At 36.8% G+C, this 23,259-nt stretch overlaps 1 protein-coding gene across 1 annotated transcript in view; it reads right to left on the bottom strand.

Moving 5' to 3' along the window:
- MMP16 (matrix metallopeptidase 16) overlaps window positions 1-23,259 on the bottom strand; it is a gene marked incomplete at its 3' end in the record, with an annotated part of 341,610 nt that overhangs the window by 13,538 nt on the left and 304,813 nt on the right. Inside the window, exon 8 of the mRNA XM_079902241.1 lies at window positions 2,338-2,488. Coding sequence (XP_079758367.1) covers window positions 2,338-2,488 — 151 coding nt within the window. The remainder of the gene's footprint in view (window positions 1-2,337; window positions 2,489-23,259) is intronic.

The raw sequence follows: 23,259 nt of genomic DNA, 5'->3' as shown, positions 1-23,259 counted from the left end.
AGAAAAATGTCAATGAAATAAGAGGAAGAAATAAATAAAGATAAATGTTTTCAATATTTTCACTCAAAATATACATGGAAAAATATATAAAGTTAAAATTGATAAGTATTGTAAATATATAATGCCTATAAGGAAGAAAAACTCACTGAATTCTCATATAAAAGTGATAAGCAAATTGTTTTTAATGTTTGAGTTAGATAATTTAATGTCTTTTCCATCTACTTTTAATCTAGAATGAATGTATTAATAAATTGTGTGACTTTGGAATTAAGCAATTATACAAATATGAAGTCATCTGTTTATAAAACATCTGTGATTCATGAACTCATATATAAGATCACACACATGGAAATTAGTTGGGATCCTGCTTTAAATATTTTTAAAACCTATAAAAGCAGTTATTTAAGCAGAACTTAAAATCAAACTATTTCTATATATTTTGTTATATTTTGCATGAAGCTTGTCAAGTCAGAAATAAATTTACTAAAACTCCTTTTCTCACTTACTATATCTTTATTCCATTATAAATTTGGTATGTAACCTTCATTGATTTCACTGACTTGAGGTAGCCCACATTTAATTTCTAAACTTAATGTTTTCAAGAAGTGCTAAGTTTTTAGAATGGAAACATTTTTAAAAGTATGGCTAACTGATAATAAAATGGCAGTTTTTATTGTCATCTATGAAACCCTCATTAAAGCTGTTATATGAAAGTTAAGCTTTCATGTTTTGTCTTGTAGAAGTTAATTTCTCCAGGGTGTCTTCTCAGCCTTTTGTTTCTACCCCTTTCTGGGAGTGGGGGTGGGGTGGGGACAATACAGGACTGTATTGAACCTAGTCCTGAAAGAGTACATTCAAGCAATTAAAACCAGCTGAGGAATTAAACTCTAACAACCTGAGGGTTGTTATTTTAAAGAATATAAGTCCACAGATTTATTTTCATTAGGGGTCACCATGCTGTGGCAATTTCTTCATTCTTCTCTTTTCATACTCTAACTACACATATCTTACTGAGAGTCATATACTTTTTTGTGATGATAAGTAGTATCTTCTACATTAATAGAGTTTTTGTTTGATGAATCATTTTGTTTTGTGATTTAGTAAGAAACATTCAGCAAAACCTTAGTTTCATGATAGTGAGTTAAAAGCTATGAATATTTTGCCATAGAAATATATACAAATTTAATGTATAAAAAGCTTGTAACAGAATAAAATTATACATTTTTATCCATGGACACAAATGATAGGATCCTTTTGTTCACAGATAAAGCTCAATGTTTTAAGTCACTTGCTATCAAAAATTACAAAGTATAAAATAAACAAGGTTTATATCCTTATTTTTCTCATGAAGTTGGAGACATTTTATAGGGTTACATTATGTTAAGATTATAAGGCGAACTCAATACTAGCTTGTTGCTCATTAAAACCTGTTGTTTTTATGTGTATATGTGCATGTGTGTGCTTTAAATTTACTTGTAAAATAACATATTTAAGTTTTACCTAACAATGAAGGTTACTTATGAGTGTCACATTTTGACCCAACTTGTAATAGTGTAAGTAAAATTTGATTTTTCATCTTTATTTCTTTTTAACCTAATATTAATTTAAAATAATAAAAATATAGCCTTCAGCTTATATTTTATATGTAATATCTGTCAAAAAGTAGGCAGGGGGTGAAATTAGTATGCTTAGTGGCTACTGTATGTCATAAACTAATAGTTAACTTTGTTTTACAAACCCTGTTAGTAATGTCATAAAAGGAAAAGAAATGACAGAAAATAGCAAGAGATATTATACTTCAAGCTAAAAGTGTTTAGTCTAGTGATAGTTTAGTTAGCTCATCGCACCTATCTGCTGGTACCTAAATAAATAGTGTCCTAAGAAATAGAACTCATGACTAAACTGAAAGTATTTGAAAATGTTCAAAATTAACTGTGTGAAAAGTGTAAAAATTTAACTTTAAATATAAAAGCAAAAAAAAAGCCTCTCTTAAAAGTACTTTTTAAGTAAAGTAAGTAAAATTACAAGAAAATGCATTGTAAGGATAAAATACACGACCTATACAGCTTTATAGGCATGTTAAGATTATACAGAAGAGAAAGAATATATACTATATATATACATTCATAAGAAAGTCACATTACTTGGGTATATTAGAGAAAGATTTACCTTGAATATTATTTTAAAATATGTTTAAAAATGGTTGCAATTCTATTAATTCTTGTGCTTATATCTACACAGGTTCTTTCCTCAAATGTACATGCCTATTATAGACTAGATATATTGACTTCTCTAAACATTAGTTAACTGTTTTCCTCATGTGAAGTGTGTACTGACCTGTCCCCCTTGAAGAAATAGGTTTTCCCAACGTCCTCCCACCAAATGGCTGAATCAATACCATGAGGGGGAATTCCGCTTCCAAGAGTAATCAAGTCATGAGGGTAACCAGGTTGAAGAGTCGTGTCCTTGAACACCCAATATTTGTTACCTGTATGAAATAAGTGCAAATGCAGAATACACTAATTTAATGTCAGAAATTAGAATATATCTACTAACACAATGCATTTAAAATTATTTTACATGAAATCCATGAAATAACTTAGTAGCAGTCACACCTGGAATACTGACATTATTTTTGAAACATAAATGTTATTTTCAAAAGTGGACAAAATGAAAACTTACTTAATAATATAATCAGAATTTGTGTGTTAATTTAAGAAATAAAAAAGATCTAGAACTTGCCCTATTGAAACAGTTTTGAATCAAGGGTCAGGGATTCTTCCTCTAGGAATTAGAGGCCTTATTTTCATTCAAGGCTAAATCATTCCTGTGTGTTGGGCATTCTATATGCCCTCAGATTGCTGTACTGATTACAACCTCTACTCTGTTAAAACACTTCTTCTGGACTGATCCTTTTCTTTTAATATATAAACATTCACAAGTCCATCTAGTTTAATAAAGTCATCCTCTTTTAACATGATGCCCTCTTCTAGCTGTTACACTATCCTTCTCTTTAAGAGTGATGACTGAAGATAGCAAAATTTTAACCCTAAACTTGTTCAGAATTGCCAGAGTACAGCAATACTAAAAAAAAGATGAACTTCAGTCAGCTTTATTACTGTTTTGAAATTATCTACAAACAACACACTTCCTTATGCCCTACAGCCCTGGCAGACTATGTACACCACTCCCATCTTTGGTATGACTCTCAAGTTGTCTGCAACCATTTCTCACTCCACTGAAAGTTGACTTAATACCTATTGTCTACTGAAACCTTTTGTCCTGGAGTCACCAATGCCTACAATTTTCCACCCTTATCTATTGACACAGTTGCCCACTTAAAGAACTTTTCTCCCTGAGCTGCTAGAAAACCATTTTGTTTTTGTTGCTCTTTCTTCTCTAGCTGCTTCTCTCTGAGATTCATTTATTTTACTCAGTCCTTGAATGTTGACATTTCCCAAGGCTCTGTTCTCTGCCCTCTTCTCTTTTAATTTTAAATTGTAGAGGGACAGAGTGGTGTCACAAACTCAAATATTTATAAGGGCCAGTCTAGAGATGACAGGAGTGGAGTGGCAGAGGTATTCAAATATTGAGACACATCCTGGATCTTTCTATACTCAAGCAACTTCTTGAGTAACTAACTCCTCTTGAGGTTAATATTTGGCAAAGTAAAACATTATCTTAATATCTTACAAAGTATCCTGTGTCCTTTCTACTAGATGTAAGCCCTTCCTCATTGTTAAAATATTTCAATACTATCTGTAGCTGAGGACTATGATAAACTGTAGCATTCATGTTATACCTAAAGGAATTTAAAAAAATTTAAAACCACTTACTAGCCTAAATCAACACAATACAAATGAACCAAAAAAACACATCTTCAGGCTAGATTTAGGTAGGAGTCTCTAGTTTGTAATCAGGGTAATCTTATTTACCCCAAGAGTTTCTACTACCATTTGTTATCATTTTAAATTAAAACAACATTTGTTGAGTACCTCCAGTGTCCCAAGTATCATGTTAGGTACCAAGGATACTAAAGAGAACAAGACAGAACTGATCACTACCCTGATCATCCCATACTCAAGTGAATTCAGCAGATGAAAACCAAAAACACAAAAATATAATTATAGTAATTGAAAAACTATTGAATGCTACAAAGGAAACACATCAGGGATTGAGAAAAAGAAAACATAAGGGGAACTTACTTTAAATAAGGAGATCAGGAAAGCATCTCTGAAGAAGTAACACTTAAGCCAAATTTAAAGAAAGAGAAGAAGGTGATACCTATGCAAAGAATACTGAGAAGAGTGCTCCAAGAAAAGCAGAGTTTTATATGATTAAAGTTGAAATAAGATCCTTGGAATGTAATAAGCAAGAAGATAGTAGCACTGAAAACCTATATGATGGGCTTGGATCTTAGTTTGAGTACACTGGTAAGCCATCAAAGAAATTAAATTAGCAAAGGCATATGGTCTGTTTCCTATTTCAGAAGATGATCTTTGGTCTTTTTTTGAAAATGGATCTTAGAGTGAAGAGTGGAAATGAGAAGCTCTATCAAAGATCTTTTGCCAGGGAAGAACCCTCAAGATGGAGGAGGAGTAAGACATGGAGCACACCTTCTCCCCACAGATACATTATAAATACATCTACACAAGGAATGACTCCCACAGAATGTCTACTGAATGCTGGCAGAAGACCTCAGACTTCCAAAAGGGCAAGAAAATCTCCATGTAACTGGGTAGGGCAAAAGAAAAAAAAAAAGACAAAGAAATCAGGACAGGACTTGCACCTATGGGAGGGAGCTGTGAAGGGGAGAAGTTTCCTCACACTAGGAAGCCCCCTCACTGGCAGGGACTAGGGGGAGCTTCAGAGCCTCAGAGGAGAGCACAGCAACAGGTGTATGGAGGGAAAAGCAGAGAGAGTCCGGCACAGAGGGTCCCAGCACTCCATAGCCTGAGACATTTGTCTGCTCACCCACCAGAGCAGGTGGAAGCTGGGTTCTGAGACTTGGGCTTCAGAGGTCAGACCCCAGGGAGAGGACTGGGGTTGGTTGCATGAAGACAGCCTGAGGGTCTAGTGTGCCACAAATGAGGGAGTCTGGGAAGAAGCTTGGGCCTGCCAGAGAGTCAAAGAACCATTGTTGGGGGTGCATGAGGAGAGGGGCGGGCCTGCCATAGGAGCTTCTTCTGCTCACAGGCAGAGGACACAGTCTACATGAGCTTCAGGGGTGGGCACGAGCTGCAGCTGCTATCTCAGACCCCAGAGGAAGGAGCTGACTGCTACTGCTGCCACTGCTGATGCCAAGGGTCCTGTGAGCAAGCACAGCTCACTGCCCACAACTTCCCAGTGGCTTGTGCAGCCCGTCACTGTTGAGGGGTCCACGATCCAAGGCCAACTTCCCCAGGAGAGTGAACAGTGAGCCCCAGGCTACTGCAACTTCCTGCTGGCCTCTGCCACCACAGGCACTCCCCTCACATCTCAATTGTGGCTGCCATATCCATCCCTCTCCCCTGCCTGAGTGAGTAAGTGTGCACTAGTTAGCCACTGCTTTTGCCCCCTCTCACCTGGGCAGGTAAGTGATGGGGCCAAAAGCAAAGCTGAACTGCAGGGGTGGTGTGACCAAAGAAGAGGAATGGAAATCTCTCCATGCAGCTGCAGGAGCAGTAGATTAAATCCCGGCAATTGGCTTAGTAAACCCTACATCTGTAGAATATCTGAATAGACGAGTGTCCCCACAATTGAGGTTGGTCTAGCTTTAACAACTGTGGAGTTTGGGGATAAGGACATGCAGGAGTTGGGCAGGTCAAAGTCTGAGCTGGGCTCACAGTGCCCATGTCAGTTCCAGAGACCTACTTAGAGGTATAGGAGGACTTCCTGGGTAGGCAGAGATTGGCTGTGGCTCACTCTGGAGTCAAGCACAATGACAGCTGAGGCTACAGGAAAATAATAATTATTATTACTATTTTTTATTGTTTTGTTTATTCTGTTGTTCTTTTTCATTATTCTTTTTTTATTTTTTCTTTTCCTTTTTATGTTTTAATAAGTTTTTTTTCTATTTTTACTTTTTTTGTAATATTGTATTTTTTCCTGGTTTTTGTTCCTTTGTTTTGTTTTTATATTTTTAACTATATTTTTAAATTTTTACTTTATTTTTTTGTTGTTTTCCGTTTTTCATTTGTTTTCTTCTTTCTTTTTTTCATCATTTTTGTGTGTTTGTTTTATACTTTGACTTTTTTTAGTTTGCTTTCTGCTTTTGATTTGTTTTTTGTTTTTGTTAGTTTAACTTTTATTGTTTTCATTTTGGGGTTCATTTATTTGTTTGGTTGCTCTCTTCTTTTTTGTTTTCTCTGTTTTGTTTTTCTTTTCTGTTTCTGTGTGTATCTGTATTTCTTTGTGTGTGTTTGTCTGTTTGATTTTGCTATAACCATTTGTCTTGGGGTTTTTCTTTGTCAGTTTGTTTTCTTTATTTTTTTTTCTTCCATGCTATGCAGATTGCAGGGTCTTGGTTCTCTGACCAGGGGTTGGTGTGAGCCTCTGAGGTGGGAGAGCCGAGTCCAGGACACTGGATCACCAGAGAACTCCTGGGCCCAGGGAATATTAATTGATAAGAGCTCTTCCAGAAGTCTCCATCTCAACAAGAAGACCTGGCCCCACCCAACAGCCAGCGAGTTCCACTGCTGGATATCTCATGCCAAACAACTAGCAAGACAGGAATACACCCCCACACATTAGCAGACAGGCTGCCTAAAGTCATACTAAACTCACAGACACCCCAAAATACAACATCTGGCATGGCCCTGCCCATCAGAGGGACAAGATCCAGCTCCACCCACCAGAATGCAGGCACCAGTCACCCCCCCCACCCCCCCCCACACACACCAGGAAGCCTACACAAGACACTGGACCAACCTCAAACACTGGAAGTAAATACCAAAAGACTGAGGGAATGCAACCTTGCAGCCATGCAGCCTAAAGAAAGAAGGCCCTAAACACAGTAAGTTAAACAAAATGAGAAGACAGAGAAATATGTTGCAGACAAGGGAGCAAGGTAGAAACACACAAAACCAAATAAATGAAGAGGAAATAGGCAGTCTACCTGAAAAAGAATTCAGAGTAATGATCATAAAGATGATCCAAATCTCAGAAATAGAATCAAGAAAATACAGAAACATTTAACAAGGACCTAGAAGAACTAAAGAACAAACAGTGATAAACAACATAATAACTGAAATAAAAAATACTCTAGAAAGAATAGATAGCAGAATAACTGAGGCAGAAGAATGGATAAATGAGCTGTAAGATAGAATGATGGAAATAACTGCCATGGAACAGAATTAAAAAAAAGAATGAATAGAATTAAGGACCATCTCAGAAACATCTGGGACAATATTAAGTGCACTGACATTCAAATTATAGGGGTACCAGGAGAAGAAGACAAGGAGAAAAGGTTCTGAGAAAATATTTGAAGACATTATAATCAAAAACTTCACTAACATGGGAAAGGAAATAGTCAATCAAGTCCAGGAAGTGCAGAGAGTCCCATACAGGGCAAAGCCAAGAAGAAACATGCCAACACACATATTAATCACACTAACAAAAAGTAAATACAAAGAAAAAATATTAAAAGCAGCAAGGGAAAAGCAACAAAAAATATACAAAGGAAACCCCATAATATTATCAGCTGATTTTTCAGCAGAAACTCTGAAGGCCAGAAGGGAGTGGCAGGATATATTTAAAGTGATGAAAGGGGAAAACCTACAACAAAATTACACTACACAGCAAGGATCTCATTCAGATTTGATAGAGAAATCAAAAGTTTTACAGAAAAGCAAAAGTTAAGAGAATTCAGCACCACCAAACCAGCTTTACAAAAAATGCTAAAGAAATTCTCTAAGCAGGAGACAGAAGAGATAAAAAAAATCTACAAAAACAAATCCAAAACAATTAAGATAATGATAGTAGGAACATACATATCAATAATTACCTTAAATGTGAATAGATCAAATGCTCAAAACAAAAGACACAGTCTGGCTGAATAGATACAAAATCAAGACCCATATATACGCTGTCTATAAGAGACCAACTTCAGACCTACAGACACATACAGACTGAAAGTGAGGGGATGGAAAAAGATATTCCATGCAACTGGAAATCAAAAGATAGCTGGAGCAGCAATACTCATATCAGATAAAATAGACTTTAAAATAAAGACTGTTACAATAGAAAAGGAAGGACACTATATAATGATAAGGGATCAATCCAAGAAGAAGATATAACAATTATAAATATATATACATTGAACATAGGAGCACCTCAATAAATAAGGGAAATGGTAACATCTCTAAAAGGGGAAGTCGACAGTAACACAATAATAGTAGGGGACTTTTTAACACCCCACTTTCACCAATGGACAGATGATCGAAAATGAAAATAAATAGGGAAACACAAGCTTTAAATGATGGAGTTGACTGATATTTATAGGATATTCCATTCAAAAACAACAGAATAGGGACTTCCCTGATGGCACAGTGGTTAAGAAGCCGCCTGCCAATGCAGGGGACAGGGGTTCGATACCTGGACTGGGAAGATCCCACATAATGCAGAGCAAATAAGCCTGTGAACCACAATTACTAAGCCTGTGAGCCACAACTACTGAGCATGTGTGCCACAACTCCTGAAGCCTGCACGTTTAGAGTCCATGCTCTGCAACAAGAGAAGCCACAGCAATGAAAAGCCCACACACCGCAACAATGAGTAGCCCCCACTCGCCACAACTAGAGAAAGCCCACGCATGGCAATGAAGACCCAAGGCAGCCACAAATAAAATAAATAATTAATTAATTTAAAAAAAAACAAAACAGAATACACTTTCTTCTCAAGTGCACATGAAACATTCTCCAGGATAGATCACAACTTGGGTCACAAATCAAACCTCAGTAAATTTAAGAAAATTGAAATATCAAGCATCTTTTTTGAGCACAATTCTATGAGATTAGAAATAAATTACAGGAAAAAAAGTATAAAAAACCACAAGCACATAGAGGCTAAATGATACACTACTAAATAACCAAGACATCACTGAAGAAATCAAAGAGGAAATCAAAAAATACCTAGAGACAAATGACAATGAAAACACACTGACCCAAAACCTATGGGATGCAGCAAGAGCAGTTCTAAGAGGGAAGGTTATAGCAATAAAATCCTACCACAAGAAACAAAAAAAACCTCAAGTAAACAATCTAACCTTACACCTAAATAACTAGAGAAAGAAGAACAAAAAAACCCCACAAAGTTAGTAGAAGAAAAGAAATCATAAAGATCAGAGCAGAAATAAATGAAATAGAAACAATGAAAGCAAAAGCAAAGATCAATAAAACTAAAATCTGATTTTTTTAGAAGATAATCAAAATTGAAAAACCTTTAGCCAGACTCATCAAGAAAAGGAGAGAGTGGACTAAAATAAATAAAATTAGAAATAAAAAAGGAGAAGTTACACGGGACACCTCAGAAAGACAAAAGATCGTAAGAGACTACTACAAGCAATTATATGCCAATAAGATGGACAACCTGGAGGAAATGGACAAATTCTTAGAAAGCTATAACTTTCCAAGACTGAACCAGGATGAAATAGAAAATATAAACACACCAATCACATGTAATGAAATTGAAACTGTGATTAAAAATCTTCCAACAAACAAAAGTTCAGGATGAGACGGCTTTACAAGCAAATTCTATGAAACATTTAGGGAAGAGCTAAGACCCATGAATTCTATCAAACATTTAGAGAAGAGCTAAGACCCATCCTTCTCAAACTCTTCCAAAAATTACAGAGGAAGGAACACTCACAACCTCATTCTATGAGGCTACCATCACTCTGATACCTAAACCAGACAAAGATATCACAAAAAAGAAAATTAAAGACCAATATCACTGATGAATATAGACGCAAAAATCCACAACAAAATACTAGCAAACAGAACCCAACAACACATTAAAAGGATCATACATCATGATCAAGTGGGATTTATCCTAGGGATGCAAGGATTCTTAAATATGCATAAATCAATCAATGTGATAGAGGGAGACCTTTAAGATGGTGGAGTAAGATGTAGAGATCACCTTCCTCCCCACAAATACATCAGAAATACACCTACAACAACTCGAACCAAACACATAATGAACAATGGCAGAAGAACTCAGACTTCCCAAAAGGCAAGAAACTCCCCACGTACCTGGGTAGGGCCAAAGAAAAAAGAAAAAACAGAGACAAAAGAATAGGGATGGGACCTGCACCTCTGGGAAGCAGCTGTGAAGGAGAAAAAGTTTCCATACACAAGGAAGCCACTTCACTGACAGAGATGGGGGGTGGCGGGTGGAAAACTTTGGAGCCACAGAGGAGAGAAGAGCAACAGGGGGTTGGAGGGCAAAGCAAAGAGATTCCCACACAGAGGATCCATGCCAACCAGCACTCACCAGCCAGAGAGGCTTGTCTGCTCACCTGCCGGAGTGGGTGGGGGCTGAGAACTGAGGCTCAGGCTTCAGAGGTCAGATCTCAGGGAAAGGACTGGGGTTGGCTGCGTGAACACAGCCTGAAGGGGGTAAGTGTGCCACAGCTAGCCAGAAGGGAGTTTGGGAAAATGTCTGGAACTGCCTAGAGGCAAGAGACCATTGTTTCGGGGTGCGCGAGGAGAGGGGATTCAGAGCACCACCTAAATGAGCTCCAGAGATGGGTGCGAGACACAGCTATCAGCATGGACACAACAGACGGGCATGAAACACTAAGGCTGCTGCTGCGGCCACCAAGAAACCTGTGTGCAAGCACAGGTCACTATCCACACCTCCCTTCCTGGGAACCTGTGCAGCCCACAAGTGCCAGGGTCCCGTGATCCAGGGTCAACTTCCCCAGGAGAACAAATGGCATGCCTCAGGCTGTTGCAATATCATGCTGGCCTCTACCACCACAGGCTTGCCCCACATTCCATATCCCTCCCTCCTCCTCAGTCTGAGTGAGCTAGAGCCCCCTAATCAGCTGCTACTCTAACTCTGTCCTGTCTGAGCAAAGAACAGATGCCCTCAGGCGACCTACAGACAGAGGTGGGGTCAAATACAAGGCTGAAACCCAGGAACTGTGCAAACAAAGAAGAGAAAGAGAAATCTCTCCCAGCAGCCTCAGGAGCAGCGGATTAAATCTCCACAATCAAATTGATGTACCCAACATCTGTGGAATACCTGAATAGACAATAAATCATCCCAAAATTGAGGCAGTGGACTTTGGGAGCAACAGTACACTTGGGGTTTGCTTTCTGCATCCAATTTTTCTCTGGTTTTATGTTTATCTTAGTTTACTATTTAGAGATTATTATCATTGGTAGATTTGTTTATTGATTTGATTGTTCTCTTCCTCCTTTTCTCTTTATATATATATATATTTTTTCTTTTTCCTTTTTCTCTTTGTGTGAGTGTGTATGTGTATGCTTCTTTGTATGAATTTGTCTGTACAGTTTTGTTTTACCATTTGCCCTAGGGTTCTCTCTGTCTGGGTTTTTTTTTTGCTTGTTTATTTGATTTGTTTTGTTTTGTTTTGTTTTTTCTTCTTTTAGTATAGCTGTTAGCACTTGTTATAATTGTTGGATTTGTTTTTTTGGTTTGGTTGCTCTCTTTCTTCCTTTTTTTTTCCTTTTTCAATTGACTTTGATTTTTTAATATTTTTAATAATTATTTTTTGGTTTTTATTTTAATAACTTTATTTTATTTTATTCTTTGTTTCTTTTTTTCTCCATTTCCTTCTGAGCCATGTGGCTGACAGGATCCTGGTGCTCCGGCCAGGCGTCAGGGCTGTGTCTCAGAGGTGAGAGAGCCAAGTTCAGGAATTGGTCCACCAAAAACCTCCTGGATCCACATAATATCAGATGGTGGAAGCTCTCCAAGAGATCTCCATCTCAATGCTAAGACCCAACTCCACTCAACAACCAGAAAACTACAGTGCTGGACAAGCTATGCCAAACAACTAGCAACACAGGAACACAACCCCACCCATTAGCAGAGAGGCTGCCTAAAATGATAATAAGGTCACAGACACCCTAAAACACACCACAGGATGTGGACCTCCCTACCAGAAAGACAAGATGCAGCCTCATCCACCAGAACACAGACACTAGTCCCGTCCACCAGGAAGCCTACACAACCCACTGAATCAACATTGTCAACTGGGGGCAGACACCAAAAGCAACAGGAAATATGAACCAGCAGCCTGCAAAAAGGAGACCCCAAACACACTAAGTTAAGCAAAATGAGAAGACAGAGAAACACACAACAGATGAAGGAGCAAGGTAAAAACCCACCAGGCCTAAAAAATGAAGACAAAATAGGCAGTCTACCTGAAAAAGAATTCAGAGTAATGATAGCAAACATGATCCAAAATCTTGGAAATAGAATGCAGAAAATACAAGAAACGTTTAACAAGGACCTAGAAGAAATAAAGAGCAAACAAACAATGATGAACAGCACAATAAATGAAAATAAAAACTCTTTAGAAAGAATCAATAGAATAACTGAAGAAGAATAACGGATAACTGATCTGAAAGATAAAAGAGTGTAAATAACTACTACAGAGCAGAATACAGAAAAAAAGAATCAAAATAATTGAGGACAGTCTTAGAGACTGCTGGGACAACATTAAACACACCAACACTCGAATTATAGGTGTCCAGAAGAAGAAGAGAAAAAGAAAGGGAGTGAGAAAATATTTGAAGAGATTATAGTTGAAAAATCCCTAATATGGGAAAGGAAATAGTCAATCAAGACCAGGAAGCAAAGAAAGTCCCATAGAGGATAAATCCAAGGAGAAACACACAAAGACATATATTAATCAAACTATCAACAATTAAAAACAAAGAAAAAATATTAAAAGCAGCAAGGGAAAAATAACAAACAGGGGAATCCCCATGAGGTTTACAGCTGATCTTTCAGCAGAAACACTGAAAGCAAGAAGGGAGTGTCAAGACATGTTTAAACTGATGAAAGGGAAAACTTACAACCAAGATTACTCTACCCAGCAAGGATCTCATTCAGATTCAATGGAGAAATTAAAACCTTTACAGACTAGCAAAAGCTAAGAGAATTCAGCATCACCAGACCACCTTTAGAACAAATGCTGAAGGAACTTCTCTAGGCAAGAAACACAAGAGAAGGAAAAGACCTACAATAACAAACCCAAAACAATTAAAAAAATGGTAATAGGAACATACATATTGTTAATTACCTTAAATGTAAATGGATTAAATGCTCCAACGAAAAGACATAGACTGACTCAATGGATACAAAAAGGAGACCTGTATATATGTTGTCTACAAGAGACCCACTTAAGAACTAAGGACACATACAATCAAAGTGAGGGGATGGAAAAAGATATTCCATGCAAACAGAAATCAAAAGAAAGCTGGAGTAGCAATTTTCATCTAAGACAAAATGGACTTTAAAATAAAGACTATTACAAGAGACAAAGAAGCAGACTACATAATGATCATGGGATCAGTCCAAGAAAAACATATAACAATTGTAAACATTTATGCAGTCAACTTAGGAGCACCTCAATACATAAGGCAAATGGTAACAGCCCTAAAAGGGGAAGTCAACAGTAACACAATCATAGTAGGGGACTTTAACACTCCACTTTCACCAATGGACGGATCATCCAAAATGAAAATAAATAAGGAAACACAACCTTTAAATTATACATTAATCAAGGTGTACTTAATTGATATTTATAGGACATTCCATCCAAAAACAACAGAATACACTTTCTTCTCAAGTGCTTATGGAATATTCTCCAGGAGAGACCATATCTTGGGTCACAAATCAAGCCTTGGTAAATTTAAGAAAATTGAAATCATATCAAGTATCTTTTCCAACCACAATGCTATGAGACTAGATAATAATTACAGGAAAAAACCTGTAAAAAATACAGACACATGGAGGCTAAACAATACACTACTAAATAACTAAGACGTCACTGAAGAAATCAAAGCAGAAATCAAAAAATACCTAGAGACAAATGACAATGAAAACACAATGACCCAGAACCTATGGTATGCAGCAAAAGCAGTTCTAAGAGGGAAGATTATAGCAATACAATCCCACCTCAAGAAACAAGAAGCTTCTCAAATAAACAACTTAAACTTACACCTAAAGCAATTAGAGAAAGAAAGAAATAAAAAACAAAACCCCAAGGTTACCAGAAGGAAAGAAATCATAAAGATCATATCAGACATAAATGAAAAAGAAATGAAGAAAGCAATAGCAAAAATCAATAAAATTAAAAAACTGGTTCTTTGAGAAGATAAACAAAATTGATAAACCATTAGCCAGACTCATCAAGAAAAAAGGGAGAAGAATAAAATCAACAGAATTAGAACAGAAAAAGGAGAAGTAACAACTGACACTAAGCAACTATATGCCAATAAAATGGACAAGCTGGAAGAAATGGAAAATTCTTAGCAAAGCACAACCTTCTGAGACTGAACCAGGAAGAAATAGAAAATGTAAACAGACCAATCACAGGCACTGAAATTGAAACTGTGATTAAAAATCTTCCAGTAAACAAAAACCCAGGACCAGATGGCTTCACAGGTGAATTCTATCAAACATTTAGAAAAGAGCTAACACCTATCCTTCTCAAACTCTTCCAAAATATAGCAGAGGGAGAAACAGTCCCAAACTCATTCTACAAGGCCACCATCACCCTTATACCAAAACCACAGAAAGATTTTACAAGAAAAGAAATTTACAGACCAATATCACTGATGAACATAGATGTAAAAATCCTCAACAAAATACTAACAAACAGAATCCAACAGCACATGAAAATGATCATACACTGAGATCAAGAGGAGTTTATCCCAGCAATGCAAGGATTCTTCAATACATGCAAATCAATCAATGTGATAAACCATATTAACAAACTGAAGGAGAAAAAACATATGATCATCTCAATAGATGCAGAAAAAGCTTTCAACAAAATTCAACCATTTATGATAAAAAAATCTCCAGAGAGTAGGCATAGAGGGAACTTATCTCAACATAATAAAGGCCATATATGACAAACCCACAGCCAACATTGGTCTCCATGGTGAAAAACTGAAGCCATTTCCACTAAGATCAGAAACAAGACAAGGTTGTCCACTTTCACCCCTATTATTCAACATAGATTTGGAAGTTTTAGCCATAGCAGTCAGAGAAGAAAAGGAAATAAAATGAATCCAAGTTGGAAAAGAAGAAGTAAAAGTGTCACTACTTGCAGATGACATGACACTATACATAGAGAATCCTAAAGATGCTACCAGAAAACTACTAGAGCTAATCAATGAATTTGGTAAATTAGCATGATACAAAATTAAGGAAGATGAATGTTTTGCATTCCTATACACTAATGATGAAAAATCTGAAAGAGAGGTTAAGGAAACAGTACCTTTTACCATAGCAAAAAGAAGAATAAAATACCTAGGAATAAACCTACCTAAGGAGACAAAAGACCTGTATGCAGAAAATTATAAGACACTGCTGAAAGTAATTAAAGATGATACAAACAGCTGGAGAGATAGACCATGTTCTTGGATTTGAAGAATCAACACTATGAAAATGACTATACTATCAAAGCAATCTACAGATTCAATGCAATCCCTATCAAATTACCAATGACATTTTTCACAGAACTAGAACAAAAAGCTTCACAATTTGTATGGAAATAAAAAAGACCCTGAATAGCCAAAGCAATCTTGAGAAAGAAAAATGGAACTGGAGGAATCAGGCTCCCAGACTTCACAGATCAATAGAGATCAATGGAACAGGATAGAAAACCCAGAGATAAACCCCTGCACATATGATCACCTTATTTTTGATAAAGGAGTCAAGAACATACAATGGAGAAAAACAGCCTCTTCAATAAGTGGTGCTGGGAAAACTGGACAGCTACATGTAAAGAATGAAATAAGGACACTCCCTAACACTATATACAAAAAAACTCAAAATGGAGTGAACACCTAAATGTAAGGCCAGACACTATCAAACTCTTAGAGGAAAACAGAGGCAGAACACTCTATGACATAAATCACAGCAAGATCCTTTTTGACCCACCTCCTAGGGAAATGGAAATCAAAACAAAAATAAACAAATGGGACCTAATGAAACTTAAAAGCATTTGCACTGAAAAGGAAATGATAAACAAGACAAAAAGAGAACCATCAGAATGGGAGAAAATATTTGCAAATGAAACAACTGACAAAAGATTAATCTCCAAAATTTATAAGCAGCTCATGCTGTTCAATATCAAAAAACAAATAAACCAATCCAAAAATGGGCAGAAGACCTAAATAGACATTTTTCCAAAGAAGATATACAGATTGCCAAGAAACACATGAAAGAATGCTCAACATCGCTAATCATTAGAGAAATCCAAATCGAAACTACAATGAGGTATCACCTCACAATAGTCAGAAAGGCCATCATCAAAAAATCTACAAACAATAAATGCTGGAATGCATGTGGAGAAAGGGAACTCCCTTGCCCTGTTGGTGGGAATGTAAATTGATACAGCCACTGTGGAGAACAGTATGGAGGTTCCTTAAAATCTAAAAATAGAACTACCATATGACCCAACAATCCCACTATTGGTCATATACCCTGAAAATACCATAATTCAAGAGTCATGTACCACAATGTTCATTGCAACTCTATTTACAATAGCCAGGACATGAAAGCAACCTAAGTGTCCATCAACAGATGAATGGATAAAGAAGATGTGGCACATATATAAATGGAATATTACTCAGCCATAAATGGAAATGAAATTGAGTTATTTGTAGTGAGGTGGATGGACCTAGAGTCTGTCATCCAGAGTGAAATAAGTCAGAAAGAGAAAAACAAACAATGTATGCTAAGACACATATATGGAATCTAAAAAAAAAAAAGGCTCTGAAGAACCTAGGGGCAAGACAACAATAAAGACACAGACGTAGAGAATGGACTTGAGGACATGGGGAGGGGGAAGTGTAGGCTGTGAGAAAGTGAGAGAGTGGCACGGACTTATATATACTACCAAATGTAAAATAGATAGCTAGTGGGAAGCAGTCCCATAGCACAGAGAGATCAGCTTGTTGCTTTGTGACCACCTACAGGGGTGGGATAGCACAGGTGGGAGGGAGATAGAAGAGAGAGGATGTATGGGGATATATGTATATGTATAGCAGGTTCACTTTGTTCTAAAGCAGAAACTAACACCACATTGTAAAGCAATTATACTCCAATAAAGATGTTAAAAGAAAATCAGTGTGATATACCATATTAAAAAATTGAAGAGTAAAAATCATATGATCATCTCAATAGATGCAGAAAAATCTTTTGACAAAATTCAACACTCATTTATGATAAAAACTCTCCAGAATGTGTTCCTAGAGGCAACCTGCCTTAACATAGTAAAGGCCATATATGACAAACCCACAACAACCATCATTCTCAGTGCTGAAAAACTGAAACAATTTCCACTAAGCTCAGGAACAATACAATGATGTCCACTCTCGCTACTATTATTCAACATAGTTTTGCAAGTGCTAGCCATGATAATCAGAGCAGGAAAAGATATAAAAGGAATCCAAATTGGAAAAGAAGAAATAAAAGTGTCACTGTCACAGATGCCATGATACTCTGCATAAAAAATCCTAACGATATCACCAAAAAACTACTAGAGCTCATGAATGAATTTGGTAAAGTTGCAGGATACAATATTAATGCACAGAAATCTCTTGCATTAATATATACTAACAATGAAAGTCAGAAAAAGGAAACAATCCCATTTACCATTGCAACAAAAAGAATAAAATACCTAGGAATAAACCTACCTAAGGAGGTAAAAGACCTGCACTCTGAAAGCTATAACACACTGATGAAAAAAATCAAAGATGACACAAGCAGATGGAAAGATATACCATGTCCTTGGTTTGGAAGAATGAATATTGTCAAAATGACTATACTGCCCAAAGCAATCTACAGATTTAATGCAATCCCTATCAAATTACCAATGGCATTTCTCAGAGGACTAGAACAAAAAATCTTAAAATCTGTATGGAGACACAAAAGACCCCGAATAGCCAAAGCAATCTTGAGGAAGAAAAATGGAGTTAGAGGAATCAGGCTCCCTGGCTTCAGACTATACTACAAAGCTACAATAATCAAGACAGTATGGTACTGGCACTAAAACAGAAATATAGATCAATGGAACAGGATAGAAAGCCCAGAGTTAAACCCATACACATATGGTCACCTTATCTTTGACAAAGGAGGCAAGAATAGACAATGGAGATAAGATAGCCTCTTCAATAAGTGGTTCTGGGAAAACTGGACAGTTACATGTAAAATAATGAAATTAGAACATTCCCTAATACCATACACAAAAATAAACTTAAAATGGATTAAAGATCTGAATGTAAGACCAGACAGTGTAATACTCTTAGAGGAAAACATAGAAAGAGCCCTCTTTGACATAAATCACAGCAATATCTTTTTTGACCCACCTCCTAGAGTAATGAAAGTAAAAAGAAAACTAATCAAATGGACCTAATGAAGCTTAAAACTTTTGCATGGCAAAGAAACCATAAACAAAATGAAAAGACAACACTCCAAATGGCAGAAAATATTTGCAAATGAAGCAGCATACAAGGAATTATTCTCCAAAATATACAAACAGCATGTGAAGCTCAATATCAAAAAAACAAAACAAAACAAAACAGTCCAATCCAAAAATGGGCGGAAGACGTAAATAGACATTTCTCCATAGAAGACATACAGATGGCCAAGAGGCACATGAAAAGATGCTTAACATCACTAATTATCAGAGACATGCAAATCAAAACTACAATGAGGTATCATATCACACTGGTCAGAATGGCCATCATCAAAAAATCTACAAACATTAAGTGCTGGAGAGGGTGTGGAGAAAAGGGTACCCTCCTACACTGTTGGTGGGAATGTAAATTGATACAGCCACTATGGAGAACAGTATGGAGGTGCTTTAAAAAAGTAAGAATGGAATTACAGTATGACCTAGCAATTCCACTACCAGGCATATATCTTGAGAAAACCATAATTTAAAAAGACACATGAACCCCAATGTTCATTGCAGCACTGTTTACAGCAGCCAGGTCTTGGAAGCAACCTAAATGTCCATCAACAGAGGAATGGATAAAGAAGATGTGGAATATATATACAATGGAATATTACTCAGCCACAGAAAGGAATGAAATTGGGTCTTTTGTAGAGTTGTTGATGGATCTTAAGAGACTGTCATACAGAGTGAAGTAAGTCAGAAAGAGAAAAACAAATATCTTATAGTAATGCATATATGTGGAATCTGGAAAAATGGTACAGATGAACCTGTTTGCAAGGCAGAAATAGAAATACAGATGTAGAGAACCAACTTATGAACACCAAGAGGGGAAACGAGGGTTGGGATGAATTGGGAGATTGGGATTGACATATATACACTAATATTTATAAAATAGATAACTAATGAGAACCTGCTCTATAGCACAGGGTACTCTACTCAGTGTTCTGTGGTGACCTAAATGGAAGGAAATCCAAAAAAGAGGGGGTATATGTAAACATATAGCTGGTTCACTTTGTTGTACAGCAGAAAGTAACACAACATTGTAAAGCAACTATACCCCAATAAAAAGAAAAATAAACTCGTCATGTAAGAGGCTGTCCATACATCCTAAAAAAAGAAAGAAAAGGATCTTTTGCTAGAATTAATTAATTGAATTATTAATCAACAACTTAGTACACATACCAGGCACTGCTTTAGGCCCTAGAGATATGGGAGTGAACAAGAAGGGCAACATCTTGGGCTTCCCAGGTGGCACAGTGGTTGAGAGCCCGCCTGCCGATGCAAGGGACACGGGTTCGTGTCCCTGTCCGGGAAGATCCCACATGCCGCAGAGAGACTGGGCCTGTGAGCCATGGCTGCTGAGCCTGCGCGTCCAGAGCCTGTGCTTCGCAATGGGGAGGCCACAACAGTGAGAGGCCTGCGTACCGCCAAAAGAAGAAAAGAAGGGCAACATCTCTACTCATGGAGATTAGATCACAGTGAATGGGTATGGGGAAAACTGATCTTAAATAAGAAAAAGAATGAAGATAATTTCAAAAAGAAAAGTGCTATAAAACAGAAAAAAAAACATTGATGTAACAATGTAGTGGTGGATGGGGGGTTTCTTTGTATTGGAGATAGGAAAGATCCCTTTATTTGGGTGACAGATGAATTGTGACTCACATAATTCAAAAGAGCCAACCCATTGAGGATGGTTTGAGGGGGAGGAAATACCAAGAACAAATGTCCCAATGGGAAAAATCTTGTTAAATAGCTAGAACAAAACATTGTAGGAGTATATAGTGAGGATAGAGGTGAGGACCTCTATTTCCATGGCCTTGTCAAAATTTAAACTTTATTGTAAGTGAAATAGGAAGCCACTGAATAATTCAGTTTAAAAGGTTTATTTATTTATTTATTTATTTACTTACTTATTTATAAGTAGTCTCGAATAAGATGGCAGCAATAGAGTTGGAAAGGAATCATGACATATTTTGGAGATGATATTTATAGGCATTGCCGATGGGTTGGCTGTGGGGAATGATGAAAAGATTATATCATGGAAAATCCTGAAGTTCTGACTTTTGTAAATGAGAGAATAATATCGTTACATAAATAGACAAAGATGACTGGGGTGGATATGCTGTTGGGGGTTCAATTCAAAAGTTTGAGAGGTCATTTAGATATCTAAATCAAGAAGTCAAATAGACAATTGGATGTGTGTTTGAAGATAATAGATTTTAAGTCACAAGCATAAATATGGCATTTACTAATTTATGATTTCATGAGATAATACAGGGAAATATATAGAGCATGAAGAGAAACCAGGACTGGGTTTCTAGAAACATGTGATCCCAAAAAAGATCATATAAGGGATGAGGGAAGAGTAGGCAAATAGGAACGAGTTGGAAGAGACAAGGAAGGAAGACTAAAGTAAAAAAAACCCAAGAATCCAAAAAAGAGAGTGGTTGTAAGTGGCTGTCTATAGTCCAAATATATCCTGAAAGCCAAAAATATATACAGTTACCTACAGGGATTTTCTACAAAATTGACCCACGTGCTCAAATTTGAACTCATTAAAAGACCTTTCTTCTTGTTTTTCCCTGTTTGGTATGCTAGTTACTCAGTGGCTCACATCTGAAACCTCCCTGTTCATAGTTTTTCATATCTATTGTATCATTACATTCAGCTGGTTTGATTTTGTAACTCTTCCTTGAATCTGCCCCCTGCAGATCATTCTTCTTGACCCAGGTTCTAGGTATGCTTTTCCATCATCCCTTTTAAAGTCAAGTGTCTTGTCCACAAGCTCTAAGGTAGGTCTCATTGTTCTCCATAGCCTCCCTATATATTACCACTCCAAACCTAGAGCCAGTTAAAAGTCTGCAGAGTTATGGAGATATGGGTTAGGAAGATCAGAAGAGATGAGCAGAGCCATTCATGTCTCTTTCTTGTTAATATGATTCAGGGAATATTGGGAGACTTTCCCACCCAGCAGAGGCAACTGAATAGTCATTATGCATTAGGAGGCCTACGAAACCATGATTCCCTAGGCAAGCATACATTATGAGGAAGAAGAAATCGAGTAATCAGAGAGGTAGATAGAAAGAGAAAAAATAATGGGGTAAATGCAAAGAACAAATAGAAGAGAAACAAGGAGGCCTATTAGAGAGATGGCATGTGTAGCCAGTTTCTGAGCTATGTGACTTCCTGTCACACCCACTCCTAAGCTCAATTAACCTGGTTGGGTTTATTTTTCTTTTTATTGAATGAGACTGTTCAATATAACTTTTTGATCATCCAAACATAACACAGATATTAGGTGTATAAGACCAAGTCCATTGGCCAAAGTCCTGGCTGTTAGCCACTGTATCATATGCCTTCCAGGCTTGTGACTTAAGAGCAGCCCTTTTACTTTATAGCTTGTATTAGTCCAGAAGCCTCCTTCCTTGTTTCCCTGCCTCCAGTCTGCTTGTCTTTTATCTATCTTCTATAAGGTCATTAAAGATATCTCCCTAGAATGTATGCCTGATTTTATCTCTTTTGTTCACATTTTAAAGTGGTTTCCCATTGCATTTGCAATAAAACTCAAACCCAACTATAAGTCATTTCAAGATTCTTCTTAATATGCGTCTCTTATTACACATTACATTACATTCTGCTTAGTTACCTTTCTGGAAAACTGGTATGGCTCTTTCAAGACTTAGCTTGACATCATGTCTTTGGAAAGCAGTTCCTAGCTGAGCAAAGTGGGCCTCTTACTTTGCCAGAGTGCTCAGTCTTCACTTTTATCATTTTACTTTGTACTCTGCACTTTAATGAATCACAAGCCCGCCACCCATTATAGACTGTGTACAACTTGAGAACAAACATATCCGATTCCATTTTTCTGTAGCACCTTGTATATAATGCCTGGAAAGTAACAGGTGCTTTATAAATGGTTAGTGATTCAAAGAACCATGTTTAATATTACACAAATAATTGAATACAAAATCCAAAACTTTCATACAAAGGGACAATAAAGATTACATAAACAACATCATGGACTTCAGTCTTGTGTCTTGCTGATAGAAGGAAAATTAATTTTATAACTATCAGCAAGTCTAAGAAAATTTAAAAGCATGACCCAGTACTGTGTGATTATATTTAATTGTATGTTGGGAAATATTATCATAAAAATATACACCTCTCCTGAGCCATTGTTTAATCTGAATACTTTATAAAGAAAAAAACTACACCCAAAAGGCCCAGGTCACTTCCTTGCCAGAGTTAGTGTGATGGAAAATCCACAGAGCTGTTTTCCAGCTTGCTCTATATTTTAGTCATATCTCTGTGGCATTTAAAATGCAAAACCTTACAACAATAGAAGAAAGAGAAAGAAAGTCCTGTTCTGTTAGCCTGTACCTCAGTGACTTATTACATCCATTCCTTTCATCTCAGCTTTAATTACGAAACAGTATATAGTTTCAATGCCTCCCATGCTGGCTACGTAAGAGTAAAACTTTTACCAGCTCAACTCAGTTGGTTGTCTTTTCTTTCAAGCAGAAGCACTCTAGTATGCTTTAGAGCACTTCCATTTGCAGTTCCTAAACTCAGTCCTTTCCATGAAAATTTCTTCACACTCTTTC

Source organism: Stenella coeruleoalba (genome assembly GCF_951394435.1).
Source record: "Stenella coeruleoalba genome assembly, chromosome: 17".
Lineage (NCBI taxonomy): Eukaryota > Metazoa > Chordata > Mammalia > Artiodactyla > Delphinidae > Stenella > Stenella coeruleoalba.
Note: the sequence above shows the minus strand (reverse complement) of the source record. Positions and strands in the feature narration are given on the sequence as shown.